General features: G+C 52.2%; 1 protein-coding gene across 3 annotated transcripts in view; it reads left to right on the forward strand.

Annotated features, from left to right (window-relative positions):
* KIF13B (kinesin family member 13B) overlaps window positions 1-18,048 on the forward strand; it is a 253,808-nt gene that overhangs the window by 124,984 nt on the left and 110,776 nt on the right. For all 3 annotated transcript variants that reach the window (XM_075341260.1, XM_075341261.1, XM_075341262.1), the window contains exons 20-22: window positions 492-641; window positions 740-865; window positions 17,333-17,506. In XM_075341260.1, the coding sequence (XP_075197375.1) occupies window positions 492-641; window positions 740-865; window positions 17,333-17,506 (450 nt within the window). The remainder of the gene's footprint in view (window positions 1-491; window positions 642-739; window positions 866-17,332; window positions 17,507-18,048) is intronic.

Here is an 18,048-nt window from a genome sequence, read left to right on the forward strand (position 1 = left end):
CAAAAAGTCCTGGAATATTGAACAGTTGGACACGAGCATCCAAAAGGTTAGAGAAGGTCCCATTAACGTCACCTGGAAAGGTTAGAGGGCATTATAGGGTCATCCTGAAATTTCCCCTGAAAGCCAAATATTCTGAACTTTTGGTGAGTGGTGTATTTGCTAACGTTACAATCGTATTTGGATTAAAATGTTATAGAAATAGTAAAGGGGCCAGAAGTCGTGGGAAGCGGAAGGTAGACATCTTAGATGTCTAATCCAGGCAGCTTAACCCCTAAGATGCCTCAGTTAGTTGTGACTACTGCATCTAAGCAGTTAGGTAAGAGATGGGCAGTTTAAGGTGAAGATGCTTTTTCCTCTCACATCCCAGTTTGTGACGTCTGCTGCAATGGGCTGAACTGGAAATGACTCTGATCCGGGCCACTTCATCCCTAAGATGTTGCATTAGTAGTGACTAAATGATATATGAAATCCTGTCCTCGCTGTCTCTGCAGGTGACTCGGGAATACTTCCGCCGCGCCGACCCTTTCTACGACGAGCAGGAGAACCACAGTCTCATAGGGGTGGCCAATGTGTTTCTGGAGTCCCTCTTCCATGACGTGAAGCTGCAGTATGCCGTCCCCATCATCAACCAAAAAGGAGAGGTGAGGCTGCGCACGCTGGGGCTCGTACGTTCTGTTGCACCCTCTTCTCCCCCCCCCACGTGCATCCACCTGACCGTACCCTGCCGTCCTCTGCACAGATCTCTGGGCGGCTGCACATAGAGGTCGTCCGTGTCAGTGGAGACATCGATGAGCGGATAGCCGGAGGCGACGATGTAGACTCGACCAACGACGGCAAAACTCAAGAGCACAAGCTGGTCTGTATGGTGAGTACTGTGCGATCACTGCCCTCCTGAAATACTCTGCACTGCTTAAACACTTCGGAGTACCTAATATCATGCCAGTATGCTTCAATGCTGTCTGCAAGGAATAATCTGTGCTATTGGTCCTCACTCCTGCAAATGTAACTTCAGTATATCACCTTCCAAAAGATCAGCAGCCCTACACTGAAATACTCTGTGCTGCTGCAGGGCCTTACTCCTAGTGTCACTATACTCTGCAACTTCTCAATATGACCATACCATTCCCCGAGCCCGCTCATTTTAGTCTGTGACCTCCCAGAAGATCAGCCGCCTCCGCTCCTGAAATACTCTGTGCTGCTGAACGTTGCGTTTTTGCTCCATTTTTTTTTTTTTTTGCAGCATTTTCATTAGTTTTATGCTAATTAAAAGCTGCTTATTACAGTAGCAGCAAAAGTTGAGATTTCAGAAATCTCATGCACACACGCACGCACGCACACTTGCTGTTTTTTTCCTGACTGAAATGGAAAACTGCTGCATGTGAATTTTTTCAGCATTTTTGAAGCTTTTTTTTTTTCACCATTGATAGCAATGAAAGATGCAATAAAAAAAAGCAACAAAAAACGCATCAAAATCTGCTTTTTGGAAGTTGCTTTTTCTTTGTCGCTCCATTGGGAGACCCAGACAATTGAGACAATTGGGTGTATAGCTATTGCCTCTGGAGGCCACACAAAGTATTACACTTAAAAGTGTAAGGCCCCTCCCCTTCTGGCTATACACCCCCAGTGGGATCACTGGCTCACCAGTTTTGTGCTTTGTGCGAAGGAGGCAACACATCCACGCATAGCTCCACTTTTTAGTCAGCAGCAGCTGCTGACTATGTCGGATGGAAGAAAAGAGGACACATATAGTGTCCCCAGCATGCTCCCTTCTCACCCCACTGTATGTCGGAGGTGTTTGTAAGGTTGAGGTACCCATTGCGGGTACGGCGGCAGGAGCCCACATGCTGATTCCTTCCCCATCCCTTTTTACAGGGCTCTGGGTGAAGTGGGATTTACCGGTCTCCAGGCACTGAGACCGTGCTCCATCTACAGCCCCTGGAGAAGATGCTGGATGGAGCGGAGTACATCAGGGACATGGCCCTGCTTCCTCAAGGTACTCTGTGTCCCCGTGCATTTGGCGCTCACACCGCAGCATGCTGGGTGTTGTAGTGCGCCGGGGGACATCAGCGCTGCGGCGCCTGTGCCATGGCCTCATTCAGCTTTGCTGAAGCAGGCTCACTTATGGGAATTGGTCGCGCCGGCCGCTGGGACTGCGGCGCGGCTGGCACTTGTAGTGCGCCGGGGACTTCAGCGCGGCCTGCGCTTTTACGGCGGCCGCGCTGATAACTAGAGTCCCCGGCTTTTGCGGCCTGCTTCCGTTCGTTCCCGCCCCCAGACCTGCCAGTCAGGAGAGGGGCGGGACGCTGGCCACTTCCAGGAATCGGTCGCGCCGGCCGCTGGCAGCGGCGCGGCTGGCACTTGTGGTGCGCCGGGGACTTCAGCGCGGCCCGCGCTTTTACGGCGGCCGCGCTGATAACTAGAGTCCCCGGCTTTTGCGGCCTGCTTCCGTTCGTTCCCGCCCCCAGACCTGCCAGTCAGGAGAGGGGCGGGACGCTGGCCACTTCTATGAATCGGTCGCGCCGGCCGCTGGAACTGCGGCGCGGCTGGCACTTGTGGTGCGCCGGGGACTTCAGCGCGGCCCGCGCTTTTACGGCGGCCGCGCTGTTAACTCGAGTCCCCGGCTTCTGGGCCTAGTCTCCCTTCGTTACCGCCCACAGCCCTGACAGTCAGGGTAGGGGCGTGACGCTGCATAGAGCAGCGCTGAGAGCTGGAGTATGTTTTGCATACTCCACCCCTCTCACTGTGTGCACTGTGAATCCGGATTCCCGCACTTTCTCAGGCACGCCCACGGCTTCCTTCTCTACAAGGACACCGGCAGCCATTAGTGTCAGTTTCTGTACGATACAGAGACAAGTGTGGAAGACCCTGGCATTCTGATAGTCACACAATCGCTGTAACAGGCGTTAAGCAGCACCTGTGGTGCTAACCCCACTAGTGCAGAAGTGCACTTATAGATATGCTTGTACTATATACATTGCACTGTTTGGTCGCACGTTCTATATACCCTCCTGGATTATGCGGAGGAGTTATCAGCATATTCTCTGTGTAAAACAAAGGTGCAGAACCACATGTTTTTCTATACAGCTGGTACAGCATGTACGGCTATACGGCCGGCAGGTACATAGACTCCCACTGTATGCACTAATGGCCAGGGGATGAGGACGGTGTCTGCAGTATTTACTGACAGTTTTTCTGAGACTATGGCTATGATACTAGAAGCCTAGCAGTCCGGACATGTCTCTCACAATATGGGCACTGTTGAATCATTGATCCATGGCCCCCCTCAGTGTGAATAACTAACAGCTCCGGGAATGTCACACGCATCCCAGAGTCACGGCTCTGCACGGACGTCAGTCCCAGACAGCCTAAGTGGGCTCGCTATGAGCGGCCTCGGTTTCATCAGGGTCCTAACAGAAGGACTCGCTGTGTAATGAGGCGGAAGTAGCGGCTCAGGATTCTGATCCTGAGACCGCTCTCAATCTGGATACACCTGATTGTGACGCCATAGTAAATAATCTTATAGCGTCCATCTATAGAATGTGGGTTATTTCTCACAGCTCCTCCAGTGGAGGAGTCAGCTTCAAGTATTTTTCTGGACCACTCTGCCTTCAGAGAGGCAGTCCAGGAACACCACGCTTATCCAGATATGCGCTTCTCCAAACGGCTTAGGATACACGTTATCCCTGTCCCCTGACTTGGTCAAGGACTGGACCCAATGTCCCGAGCGGCATCCTCCAATCTCCAGGCTTGTAGCTAGATCCATAGTTGCAGTGGGAGATGGAACTGCAAACTCAAAGATGCCACTGACAGACAGATGGATCTCTGGTCGAAAGCCATCTATGAGGCTGTCGGCGCACCGTTGGCTCCGGCATTCTCTCCCTTGGGGCACTCCAAGCTATTTCAGCTTGTCTTACACAGATTGACACGGTTACACGTACATCTGTGCCGCAGGTGGCATCCTTAACCTCTCAAATGTCTGCATTTGTTTCTTACGCGATTCAGGTTGTCCTGGACTCTGCGAACCGTGCGGCGGTAGCCTCCGCTACTCCGTGTTTTTAAGCAGAGCCTGGTCTGCTCGTTAAGTGAATGGAAGGCAGATTCTGCTTCCAAAAAAGGTTGCCTAACCAGTTGCCTTTTTCTGCTGACCGACTGTTTGGTGAGCGTTGGATGTAACCATCAAACAGTCCAGGGGTAAGGATTCATCCTTTCCTCAGCCCGGACACAACAAACCCCAACAGAGCAAGAGGCAGTCGGGGTTTTCGGCCTTTTCGAGGCTCGGGCAGGTCCCATTTTTCCTCGTCCAATGTGGACTCAAAAGGATCAGAGGAGCTAAGATTCTTAGCGGGCTCAGTCTCGCCCAAAAAAGCGACAGTCTGAAAACCCGCTTCCAAGGCGGCTTCCTCATGACTTGCGGCCTCGGTTGGTAGCAGGCTCTCCCGCCTTGGCGATATTTAGCTGCCATAGGTCAATGACCATTGAGTGTGAGACATTCTGTCTCACGGGTACAGGATAGAGCTCACTTCTCGTCCTCCAACTCGATTCTTCAGAATTTCTCCACCTCCCGGCCGGGCCGCTGCTCTTCTGCAAACAGGGTGCACTCTATAGGCAGAAAGAGTGATGACCCCCGTTCCTCTTCAGGAACAAGGTCACGGTTTTTACCCCAAATTCTTTGCGGTACCTATAACAACGGGCCGTTCCGTCCCGTTCTGGATCTAAAAATGCTCAGCAAGCTCGTGGACACCAGGCGGTTCCGGATGGAATCCCTCCGCCATGTCATCGCCTCAAGGTCCCAAGGATATTTCCTAGCATCATTAGGCATCAAGGATGCTTATCCACACGTGCCGATTGATCCAGAGCACTAGCGTTTCTACGCTTCGTTATAGGAGACGAACACCCTCTGTTCGTAGCTCTACCTTCCGGCTAGCGACAGTCAACTGGTCTTCGCCAAGGTCAGGGCAGCAGTAGTCACAGTCCTGCACTCTCAGGGTCACTCTGTGGTCCCGTATTTAGACGATCTACTTGTCAAGGCACTCTCTTAGGAAACATGCCAACACTGCCCGAACGTTGCGCTGGAGACTCTCTAGAGTTTTGGGTGGATCATCAACTTTTTAAAGTCAGATCCGACCCCGACCCTATCGATAACATATCTAGGCATAGAGTTTCTTACTCTCTCAGCGATAGTGAAGCTGCCGCTAGACAAACAGCATTCACTACGGGCTGCAAGCTCTTCTTTAAGAACCAGTCGCACACATTGAGACGCCTCATGCACTTCCTACGTAAGATGGTAGCAATGGAGGCAGTTCCTTTCGCGCAGTTTTACTGCGTCCACTACAATGGGACATTCTCCGCCAATGGGACGAGGAGTCGACGTCCCTCAACAGAGTCGTCGTTCTTTCTCAGGCGGCCAAGGAATCTCTACGGTGGTGGCTTCTTCTCACCTCTTGGTCAAAAAGAAGGTCCTTCCTATCCCCGTCCTGGGCGATAGTTACGACAGACGCGAGTCTATCAGGGTGGGGAGCAGTTTTTCTCCACTACAGCGCTCAGGGTACGTGGACTCAGCAAGAGTCCACTCTTCAGATCAATGTTCTTGAACACAGAGCAGTGTATCTTGCCCTACAATCCTTCCAACAGCGGCTGGAAAGCAAGCATATCCGACTTCAGTCGGACAGCTCCACAGCGGTGGCATACATCAACCACCAAGGAAGAACGCGCAACCGGCAAGCCTTCCAGGAAGTCCGGCAGGTTCTGATGTGGGTGGAAGACACGGCATCCACCATATCCACAATTCACATCCCAAGTGTGGAAACTAGGAAGCTGACTTCCTAAGTCGCTGAGGTGTGGCCGAAAGAGTATGGTCTCCTCACCCGGACGGGTTTCAGGAGATCTGGCGCCGCTGACAGAGGCCGGACGTCGATCTAATGGCGTCACGGCACAACAACAATGTGCCAGCTTCATGGCACGGTTTCACAATCATCGAGCTCTGGCGGCAAACGCCTTAGTTCAGCATTGGTCGCAGTTCCAGCTACCTTAGGTGCCACCTCTGGCATTGTTGCCCAGAGTACTGCGCTAGATCAAGACCGACTGCGGCCGCGCCATCCTCGTCGCTACAAATTGGCCGAGGATGTTGTGGTACTCGGTTCTGTGGTGCCTCACGGTAGGCTAACCGGGGGCACTACCAGACCAATCAGACTGGCTGTCTCAAGGGCCATTCTTCCATTTGAATTCTACGGCCCTCAACCGGATGGTGTAGCATTGAGTCCTGGAACCTAGTGTCGTCAGGATTACCTCAGGACGTGGTTGCCACCATGAGACAGGCTAGCATACCAACGTCCGCCAAGATTGACCACAGGACGTGGAAGATGTTCTTATCTCGGTGCTCGGCGCAGGGTGTTTCTCCCTGGCCGGTTGCATCGTCTATGTTTCCTTCCTTCCTGCAATCTAGGTAGGAAAATGGGTTGTCGCTCAGTTCCCTTTAGGGACAAGTCTCAGCGCTATCTGTATTTTTTCAGAAACGACGACTTCCTCAGGTACGCACGTTCCTACGGGGAGTTTGTCTTCTCAGCACTCCGTACAAGCGGCCGTTAGAGCCCTGAGATCTGAACAAGGTTCTAATTGCTCTCCAGATGCCGCCTTTCGAGCCTTTGAAGGATGTCTCCCTTCCCGTTTTTCACGGGAAGTGGCCTTCTAGTAACGGTCTCGTCTCTTAGGAGAGTTTCCGAGCTAGCAACGCTCTCATACAAACTCCCTTCCTGGTCCTTCACCAGGACAGGGTAGTTCTGCGTCCGGTTCCGGAATTTCTCCCTAAGGTGGTATCCCATTTTCATATCAATCAGGATATCACCTCACCTTCTTTGTGTCCTCGTCCAGTCCATCAATTTCAGAAAGATTTGCATCTGTTGGTTCTGGTGAGAGCACTCAGGTTCTACTTCCCGCATGGCGCTCCTGCGCCACCCGGATGCACTCTTTGTCCTTGTCGCTGGTCGGCGTAAACAGTCGCAAGCTTCCAGATCCACCCTTGCTCGGGGGCTCGAGGAACCAATTCTTGAAACCTACAGTTCTACTGGGCTTCTGGTTCTCTCAAGGCCGAAGGCCCATTCTACCAGAGCCGTGGGTGCATCCTGGGCATTACGGCACCAGGCTACGGCTCAGCAGGTGTGTCAGGCACCCACCTGGTCGAGTCTACTTACTTTTACCAAGCATTATCAGATGCATACCTACGCTTCGGCAGACGCCAGCCTAGGTAGATAAGTCATTCAGGCGGCGGTTGGCCACCTGTAGGAGAGGGCCGTTTGACGGCCCTATCATGAGGTATTCTTTTACCCACCCAGGGATTGCTTTTGGACATCCCAATTGTCTGGGTCTCCCAATGGAGCGACAAAGAAGAAGGGAATTTTGTTTACTTACCGTAAATTCCTTTTCTTCTAGCTCCAATTGGGAGACCCAGCACCCGCCCTGTTTTCTCGGGGTTTTTCTGTTTTTTCGGGTACACATGTTGTTCATGTGGTATGGTTCAGTTCTCCGATGTTTCCTCGGATTGAATTGGTCTTTAAACCAGTTATTGGCTTTCCTCCTTCTTGCTTTGGCACTAAAACTGGTGAGCCAGTGATCCCACTGGGGGTGTATAGCCAGAAGGGGAGGGGCCTTACACTTTTAAGTGTAATACTTTGTGTGGCCTCCAGAGGCAATAGCTATACACCCAATTGTCTCAATTGTCTGGGTCTCCCAATTGGAGCTAGAAGAAAAGGAATTTACGGTAAGTAAACAAAATTCCCTTCTTTGTTTTCTTTTTTTTTTTTTTTTTTTACTGCCAAGAGTACAGGTTTTGCTGCAGAAAAAAAGCAGCAAAAGAAAAGGCAACGTGCGAACATAGCCTTAGTTGTTGACCTCTTACAAGAGCTGCATACTCTTCCCGTAAAACATGTGCTGTTGGGGAACCCTGCTCCTTTTAGTAGGTATGCGGGGTTCCCTGCCTTGCAGTTTTTTTTTTATTTTGCCGCGTTTTTTCTTGAGTTTTATACAAATTAAAAGCTACTTTTTGCAGGACCAGCAAAAGCTGTGAATTACAGGAATCTCATCCACACAATTGTTTTTTTCCCTCCTGACTGAAATAAAAAACTGCTGTGTTTTTGAAAGAAGCAGCGTGTCAGATCTTTCAGCGTTTTTGCAGCTTTTTTTTCCACCATTGAGAGTAATGAGCGAGAGCAAAAACACTGCACTGCTCTGGTTTTTGGGCGCGTTTAGGCCTCTGGGCTCGCCTCTGGGCGCTGGCCTCTGGGCGCTGGCCTCTGGGCGCTGGCCTCTGGGCGCTGGCCTCTGGGCGCTGGCCTCTGGGCGCTGGCCTCTGGGCCCTGGCCTCTGGGCCCTGGCCTCTGGGCGCTGGCCTCTCCTTTGGCCTGGCCTCTGGGCGCTGGCCTCTCCTTTGGCCTGGCCTCTGGGCGCTGGCCTCTCCTTTGGCCTGGCCTCTGGGCGCTGGCCTCTCCTTTGGCCTGGCCTCTGGGCGCTGGCCTCTCCTTTGGCCTGGCCTCTGGGCGCTGGCCTCTCCTTTGGCCTGGCCTCTGGGCGCTGGCCTCTCCTTTGGCCTGGCCTCTGGGCGCTGGCCTCTCCTTTGGCCTGGCCTCTGGGCGCTGGCCTCTCCTTTGGCCTGGCCTCTGGGCGCTGGCCTCTCCTTTGGCCTGGCCTCTGGGCGCTGGCCTCTCCTTTGGCCTGGCCTCTGGGCGCTGGCCTCTCCTTTGGCCTGGCCTCTGGCCTCTGGGCGCTGGCCTCTGGCCCCTGGACTGCAGCAAAAAAGCAACGTGTGAACATAGCCTAACTCTCAACCTGTACGCTTCTTTCCTGAAATACTCTGTGCTACTGGAAACCTATTCCCCATTCATTATTTAGCCATCAGCCTGAAACCTCCCCAAATGATCAGCACACCCCTCTCCTAAAATAATCTATAGCACTAGAAAACTGTGCTCCTTCCAGTCTGTAACCCTCTGTCTGCAACTACCCTAAGAGACCCAGAGCACCTTCTGCCCTCCTCCCTGAAATACTCTGTGCTACTGTGGGAAACCTTTATTTTCACCTTTTGGTCTTTGGCCTCCCATGTGTATGATAGCCTGTATAGTTATCATTGAAGCTCCTGCAGAAGGGGGGGGGGGTTCAGAAACCTGCACCCCCAATATTGATGCTATAGGGGGAGGACTGATCAGGCAGAGAGGAGTTATATCGGGGGCTCGTCCTCTGGCCGCACGGTCACCGCTCTGTGTAGAGATATTGATGTCCTTGCTGATCTTGCAGATATTCCCCCTCTTCCGGTAAGCAGAGCCGAGACCTCTGGACACATTAGTTTTACATCCCACATCTTATTGACCCCGGTGGCAGGATCTGATGATTATATGTCAGGAGGGCGCTGCTAACGATCCCTGCCCGGCGGTGACCTGGGCAATGTAATTACAGCTTTTCACATCACTTCTTTACACATATATATAACTAACCGCCACATAGTGCAATGCCAGAGAAAAAAAACTGTCAAATCTCCACCAGTTCCCCTACACCATGGACAATACTGGGGTCATCTCATATGTCAGGGGGGGATAAAGTCAACTAAATTTCATCATCGTGTCATTAAAATGTCTGCAACTTTCTATTATACATTGAGTTTCAAACCCAAATGAACTTCAATATACCTCTGCAACATGTCAGTGAATTAAAATAGCCAAAGTGTTTAATTCCAGAGTATCCAATTTTGGGGGTATCTGTAGATAGCGGCGCATGTAGGTGTCGTGATGCGTTGTGTGTACAGCCAGGTGATAGTGACACTAAAGTTGTGCTGTGTCCACCGCTTATAATGGGCCCAGCGGGTGTCCTCTGTGCACCACTGCGCGGCACACATCATCCTTATATCATGTGTATGGGGAAAAGATACGGTATATAAAAATATTGTACCGTGGGACGTAAGACTCCAGAGCCCCTTCATGGAGTCATTCCACTGCAAAAATCTACATCAAAAATCATTTTACTCTAAACCTGACATTCTTATTGCCTTATACTCCAGTCACACCCAGAGCTGCGTTCTATAACTTGCCAAATTCTTCATGGACTGAAGCGTTTAGGAAACCGGGGGTCTAACAACAAGCTGGCTTATTCCTTTAACAATCTGCAGAATAGTGAGTTCAGCTTTGGAGTATAACTCAGGATCATATCTGGAGTATAATGCAGGATGTAACTCAGTGAGGTCACTCAGTTCTCAGTTCAGTGAGGTTACTCAGTTCAGTGAGGTTACTCAGTTCAGTGAGGTTACTCAGTTCAGTGAGGTTACTCAGTTCAGTGAGGTCCCCTGAGGCCAGGTTACCTGCGGTCACAGGTGAAGGCCCGTGGGAACCTCCAGCTGTGACTACAAACAACCAGAGTGATGTCATCGCTCCTCAGTGTGGCTCATTTTCTGCCTGAAGTCCACAGCGGGCAGTCATGTTTTATGGCCTCTTGCTCTGCCTTCAGAAGTAGCTGAGCTGAAACAGTTGTGGGACCTCATTTGTATTGTCAGACCTGGGTATTTTTGGGGTTAATGAAGGGGTTAAAGAGGGTGGTGGGTTTTTTATTTCAATTAAAGGATTTTTTTTGGTGTTTTTGTGTTTTTTCTTTTCACTTACAGATTAGGAGTGGGGGGGGGTCTCATAGACTCCTCCCATTACTAATCTAGAGCTTGGTGGCAGCTGTTAGTCACCCCCTATTACCCCAATTGCCACCGCACCAAGGCAATCTGGAAGAGCTGAGTAAAGTTCTGGGAATGTCACATCTAATGAATGTGGCAATCCTGGGCGGCTGCAGGCTTCTATTTTTAAGCTTGGGGGGGGCCCAATAAGCATGGGTCTCCCCAGCCTGAGAATACCAGCTCCCAGCTGTCAGGCTTTATCATGGCTGGGTATGAAAATTGGGGCTGACCACATGCCGAACCAGAATTTTCTTTATCGTTCCTATGGGAGACCCAGACATTGGGTGTATAGCTTCTGCCTCCGGAGGACACACAAAGTACTACACTAAAAAGTGTAGCTCCTCCCTCTGAGCCTATACACCTTCTGGAGAACCAGATCTAGCCAGTTCATTGCTTTGTGTTCAGGAGGCATACATCCACACATGCATTCTCATCTGATTTTTCATTTTTGGAAAGAGTTTGAAGAAAAGCGGGTCCAAGTCTGGACCCCCGGCATGTCCCTTCTCACCCCACTGTGTCGGCGGTGCTGTTAAGGTTGATTCCAAGGCTGGAGCCTTACATGCCACGCTCCTTCACCATCCCTCGGGCTCTGGCTTGAAGTGGGAGCCAGCACGGTTCTCCATGCTTTGCAGGAGACCGGTCTCCATCCGCAGCCCTTCAGGATCCTGCTGGACGTAGCACTCATCCCCAGGGACCTGGAACCCTGCGTCTCAGCAAGCTAAGTACCTGAGACGTTTATATTCTGGGGGTCCCTGTACTTTATTATGGTGGGAGAGTGTGCTGAGTGAGTTTTCTGACATTTCCGGCCGGTTCTCTGGCTGTCGCCTGAGAACCGCGCCGATGGTGCCTGCGCGCCGGCCGCACCGCTCAAATTTAGGCCCCGGCTTCGCCGGAGGCCTACTTTCGGTTTCACTGCCCTCGCATGTCATTCATGCAGAGGGACAGTGCGGCTCCGCCCAGCGGCCGTTCTACACAGGGGAGAGACACTCCTCACTGGGTACATGTCTCCTCCCCTGTAAGTCTCTTTGGCCCTCCAGATCCCGCTCTCAGAGTTGGTCCCGCCCCCTCTCCTTGCTCCGGCGCTATTTTATCAGCGTTTTCTCTGCGATCAGCACTGGCTGCAGCATCCCTGCTGAGGTGCTTGGGGGTCCGGGCTTTGGGATCTGGAGGGCACACAACACCGCTCCAGCGGTCTGGTAAGCCACAACCTCTGGTTGTGGGCCTCTGTATATACTCTCTGGGGGTCACTCTGGCAGAGCCCCCACTTCAGCAGCATGTCTCACACGAGGAGCAAGGCTGCAAGGCTGTACTCAATATGCACTGCATGTAAGCTCGTGCTGCCTGAACCGAGCACCTATCCACATTGTGTTGCCTGCTCTAACCTGACAATGCCTCAGCCTGGAATCGCACCCACAGTGGTCTTTCCAGCTCCTGTGGCTGAACCCCCGGCTTGGGTAGAATCCTTCTCTAGGTCAATCTCCCAGTCTTTTGCCGACTCCATGGGACAGCTGTCCCGGACTTTGCTGACCATGCATCAGCCCCCTTCTCAGGGCGCCTCTGCTGCTAGTGCTCTCTCAGCGGAGCTCACAGAGGATTCTTCATCTGGTCCCAGACCCCGTCCTCCTAAGAGGAGACGTAGGGCTCCCTCCCCTTCCTCGTCCCGCGGCTCTGTTTCAGAAGCTGACTCGCGGGACGAGGAGGATGCCTTTACAGGGGGCTCAGAGGCTACCTCCATGTGCCCCATTGATCTGTCCGAAAGTGACTCAGATGTTAGTGATTTGATTGCGTCCATTAATTTTGTACTGGACCTCAATCCGCCAGTATCAGAGGAGCAACCCTCTCTGGCAGAAAAGCACCAGTTTACCTTGCCTAAGAGGACAAATAGTGTGTTCTTTAACCACTCCAGTTTTCAGGCCGCTGTGACCAAGCCCAGGGCCTGTCCTGACAAACGCTTCCCAAAGCGTGGTTCTGATGACCGTTTTCCCTTTCAACCTGAGGTGGTCAAGGAGTGGGCTCATTCACCAAAGGTAGACCCCCCGGTGTCTAGACTCTCAGCCCGGACCGTTGTATCAGTGGCTGATGGCACCTCTCTTAAGGATTCCACTGACAGCCAGGTTGACCTTCTGGCCAAATCTGTATGAGGCAGCAGGGGCCTCGTTCTCCCCATCTTTTGCAGCAGTGTGGGCTCTCAAAGCCATCTCTGCTTCTCTAGAGGAGATGCATTCCCTCGCCAGGGAATCTATGCCCGAAATGGTTTCCTTGACTTCCCAAGCTTCAGCTTTTTCATCCTATGCCATGTCTGCCATGCTGGAGGCTTCTCACCGCACTGCGGTGGCTTCGGCTAATTCCCTCGCTATCCGCAGGATCTTGTGGCTTCGAGAGTGGAAGGCAGATGCTTCTTCTAAGAAGTACCTCGCTGGGCTCCCTTTTGCTGGGTCCAGGCTATTCGGTGAACAACTGGATGAAATTATTAAGGAAGCTACTGGCGGGAAGAGTACTTCCATGCCACAAACCAAAACCAGGAAACCTGTCCAGGGTAGGAACCAGTCGAGGTTTCGTTCCTTTCGTTCCTCCAACTGGTCGTCCTCTAAGCCCTCGGCCTCGTCCACTAACTCAGCCAAGGACAAAAAATCCAACTGGCGCACAAAGGCGCGTCCACAGAAGACCGCAGGAGCTGCTGCCACTAAGGCAGCCTCCTCTTGACTATCTGTCCGCGCCAGCAACGTCCTTAGTCGGTGGCAGGCTCTCCCACTTTGGCGACGCGTGGTTTCAACACGTCTCCGATCAGTGGGTGCGGGATGTCATCTCCCACGGCTACAGGATAGAATTCTCTTCCAGCCCGCCAAACAGATTTTTTCTGTCAGCTCCCCCCTGTTCCAAGGCCGCCGCCTTCTCTCAGGCCGTGGCATCCTTGCAGGCCAACAGAGTAATTGTACCGGTTCCCGCCCGGGAACGGTTCAGAGGTTTCTACTCAAATCTCTTCCTAGTCCCCAAAAAGGACGGTTCTTTCCGGCCCATCCTGGATCTCAAGCTTCTCAACAAGCATGTTCAGGTGCGGCATTTTCGCATGGAGTCTCTGCGGTCAGTCATTGCCTCAATGACCCAAGGGGATTTCCTGGCATCCATCGACATCAGAGATGCCTATCTGCATGTGCCAATTGCAGTTTCTCACCAGCGTTGGCTACGTTTTGCAATCGGAAAGGAACATTTCCAATTCGTGGCTCTCCCCTTCGGGTTAGCCACGGCCCCTCGGGTATTCACCAAGGTCATGGCGGCAGTGATTGCGGTCCTGCACCTCCAGGGGTTAGCAGTGCTTCCTTATCTGGACGACCTTCTGGTCAAGGCTTCATCCAGCGCAGACTGTCAGCGGAGTGTCTCGCTCACTCTCGCCACTCTAGCCCAATTCGGGTGGCTGGTCAATCTGCCCAAATCCACTCTGACTCCGACCCAGAGGCTCACGTACCTAGGGATGCAGTTCGAGACTCTGCCGGCACTTGTGAAGTTGCCCTTGATCAAACAGCAGTCCCTCCAACTGGCGGTGCGCTCTCTGCTGAGGCCACGCCGTTATTCCATCAGGCACCTGATGCAGGTGCTGGGTCAGATGGTGGCGTCAATGGAGGCTGTTCCCTTTGCCCAGTTCCATCTGCGTCCTCTGCAGCTGGACATTCTCCGCTGTTGGGACAAGCGGCCTTCCTCCTTGCACAGGTTAGTGGCTCTGTCGCCACAGACCAGGAGCTCTCTTCAGTGGTGGCTTCGGCCCCTCTCTCTGTCTCAGGGACGCTCCTTCCTGGCTCCGTCCTGGGTGGTCCTCACCACGGATGCCAGTCTATCCGGCTGGGGAGCGGTATGTCTCCACCACCGAGCACAGGGCACTTGGACTCCGTCCGAGTCAGCCCTCTCGATCAATGTGCTGGAAACCAGAGCCGTGCTCCTGGCTCTCCTAGCTTTTCACCACCTATTGGCGGGCAAGCACATCCGAGTCTAGTCAGACAACGCGACAGCGGTTGCCTACATCAATCACCAAGGCGGGACACGCAGCCACCTGACAATGTTGGAGGTACAATGTATCCTTCAATGGACGGAGGACTCAAAGTCCACCATATCCGCAGTCCACATCCCAGGCGTGGAAAACTGGGAGGCAGATTATCTCAGCCGTCAAACCGTGGACAGTGGCAAGTGGTCCCTGCATCCGGCAGTGTTTCAGTCAATCTGCCGCAAGTGGGGCACTCCGGACGTGGACCTAATGGCATCCCGTCACAACAACAAGGTTCCGATTTTACGTGGCTCGCTCCCACGATCCTCAGGCCTTTGCAGCGGACGCTCTGGTTCAAGACTGGTCCCAGTTTCGTCTGTCCTACGTGTTTCCCCCTCTAGCTCTCTTGCCCAGAGTCCTGCGCAAGATCAGAATGGAGGGCCGTCGGGTCATCCTCATTGCTCCGGACTGGCCCAGGCGAGCTTGGTACCCAGACCTGCTCCATCTGTCCGTAGAGGTGCCGTGGCATCTTCCGGACCGTCCAGACCTTCTCTCACAAGATCCGTTTTTCCGCCAGAATTCTGCGGCTCTCAGATTGACGGCGTGGCTCTTGAGTCCTGGATCTTGACGGCTTCTGGTATTCCTCCTGAAGTCATTTCCACTATGACTTGGGCCCGGAAGTCTTCCTCGGCCAAAATCTATCACAGGACTTGGAAAATTTTCCTGTCCTGGTGTCGTTCTTCCGGCCATGCTCCTTGGCCTTTTTCCTTGCCGACCCTTCTGTCCTTTCTACAGTCCGGTCTGCAGCTAGGACTGTCCCTCAATTCTCTCAAGGGACAAGTCTCGGCTCTGTCAGTGCTGTTCCAGCGGCGTATCGCCCGGCTGGCTCAGGTCCGCACCTTCATGCAGGGCGCGTCTCACATCATTCCGCCTTACCGGCGGCCCTTGGATCCATGGGACCTCAATTTGGTCCTCACGGCCTTGCAGAAACCCCCCTTTGAGCCTCTTAGGGAGGTTTCTTTGTTTCGTCTTTCACAGAAAGTGGTCTTTCTAGTGGCCATAACTTCCCTCAGGAGAGTCTCTGATTTGGCTGCGCTCTCTTCGGAGTCACCTTTTTTGTTTTTTCATCAAGACAAGGTGGTTCTCCGTCCGACTCCGGACTTTCTCCCTAAGGTGGTTTCTCCTTTCCACCTTAACCAGGACATTACCCTGCCTTCCTTTTGTCCGGCTCCTGTTCATCGCTTTGAAAGAGCGTTGCATACTCTGGATCTGGTGCGGGCGCTCCGGATCCTTGTGTCTCGCACCGCTGCTCTTAGGCGGTGCACCTCTCTTTTTGTGCTAACCACAGGTCCGCGTAAGGGCCTCTCTGCTTCTAAGCCGACCTTAGCCCGTTGGATTAGGTTGACCATTTCGGATGCCTACCAGTGTTCTCAGGTGCCTCCCCCGCCGGGGATCAAGGCACACTCGACCAGAGCTGTCGGTGCCTCTTGGGCTTTCAGGCACCAGGCTACGGCTCAGCAAGTCTGTCAGGCTGCCACTTGGACTAGCCTGCATACCTTTTCAAAGCACTACCAAGTACATGCTCATGCTTCGGCAGATGCGAGCTTGGGCAGACGCATCCTTCAGGCGGCTGTCGCCCATTTGTGAAGTTAGGCTCTGCCTACTTCTCAGTTTTTCTGTTTATTCCCACCTATGGACTGCTTTGAGACGTCCCAATGTCTGGGTCTCCCATAGGAACGATAAAGAAAAAGAGAATTTTGTTTACTTACCGTAAATTCTTTTTCTTATAGTTCCGTATTGGGAGACCCAGCACCCTCCCTGTTGCCTGTTGGCAGTTTCTTGTTCCGCGTGTCATCACCGGCTGTTGTCGTAGACAGAGGCTCCGGTTGTTCCGGTTCTTGCTCTGTTTTTACTTGTGGGTGGCTATTCTCCTTCAGCTTTTGCACTAAACTGGCTAGATCTGGTTCTCCAGGGGGTGTATAGGCTCAGAGGGAGGAGCTACACTTTTTAGTGTAGTACTTTGTGTGTCCTCCGGAGGCAGAAGCTATACACCCAATGTCTGGGTCTCCCAATACGGAACTATAAGAAAAAGAATTTACGGTAAGTAAACAAAATTCTTTTTTTTTTTTTTTTTTTTTTTTTTAATCTGGGTAGACAACCCCCCCCCCCCCCCCCCCCCCCCATCCTTGATCCCAGGTAAATGCAAGTCCACCCATCACTATATATAATACATTGCCACCTCCTCCCATACAGACACTCTGCATTGATGTCCCTTTTCCTCTCCTTCTAATATCTTTTTTGACTGACCTTGACAGCTTCCAAAATGATCTCCCACAGCAGCAATTCTGCTTCCTAATTTTTTAGAGATCGACTCATGATTGTTCCGTTGGCGGCCGGCCCGGATTTGATGGCCTATTTATTTTTCAGAGGTGACCTCTTTATGTTGAGAACTATTGAAGAAGTAATCCTCTCCCGAGTCTTCTCTCTGTAGGGCTATGTCGTTGCCGATTACTGTGACAGGAGGTCCTCTTAGATGTTGTCTTTATAGCTTGGTACTCTCCATTGACGTTGGCTCTTGGCTTCATGGAGATGTCCACTGTGACCACCGTAGGACAATACGTTACGGGTGGTGGAATCACTTCTCGTGTTCTTCTGTATCTTTTCAGGTTAAAGTCATCCAGGCCACAGGTTTGCCTCAGCATCTCACCAACTTTGTGTTCTGCCATTACACTTTCTACGATCAAATGGAGCCAATCATGGTGGCCCCTGAGGTGGACCCCAACACCTCCTCTCCGATCAGCAAGGAGCCACAGTGCATGGTCGTCTTTGATCATTGTAAAGTAAGTACACCAATTTTTGTTTTTGTAAAATATGTAAATCGTATGCGTCAATATAATTTATTTACAGGGCTTGTCCTTTGGCGCTCGGCTGTGTAATATGTCTGCCTGCATCCGATAGGTCTGGGAATTACAGTACTGCGCAAAAGATTTAGGCAGGTGTGAAGAAAATGCTGAATAGTAAGAAAGTTCTCAAAAATAAGTGTTCCTATATGATTTTTGTCAAGTAGCAAAATGCAAAGTGAATGAAGAAAAGAGAAATGTAAATCCCCTCAGTATTCAGTGACCGCCCGTCTCCTCCCTCCTCAGTATTCAGTGACCGCCCGTCTCCTCCGTCCTCCGTATTCAGTGACTGCCCGTCTCCTCCGTCCTCAGTATTCAGTGACCGCCCGTCTCCTCCCTCCTCAGTATTCAGTGACCGCCCGTCTCCTCCGTCCTCAGTATTCAGTGACCGCCCGTCTCCTCCCTCCTCAGTATTCAGTGACCGCCCGTCTCCTCCCTCCTCAGTATTCAGTGACCGCCCGTCTCCTCCATCCTCAGTATTC

Source organism: Anomaloglossus baeobatrachus, chromosome 3 (genome assembly GCF_048569485.1).
Source record: "Anomaloglossus baeobatrachus isolate aAnoBae1 chromosome 3, aAnoBae1.hap1, whole genome shotgun sequence".
Taxonomy (NCBI): Eukaryota; Metazoa; Chordata; class Amphibia; order Anura; family Aromobatidae; genus Anomaloglossus; species Anomaloglossus baeobatrachus.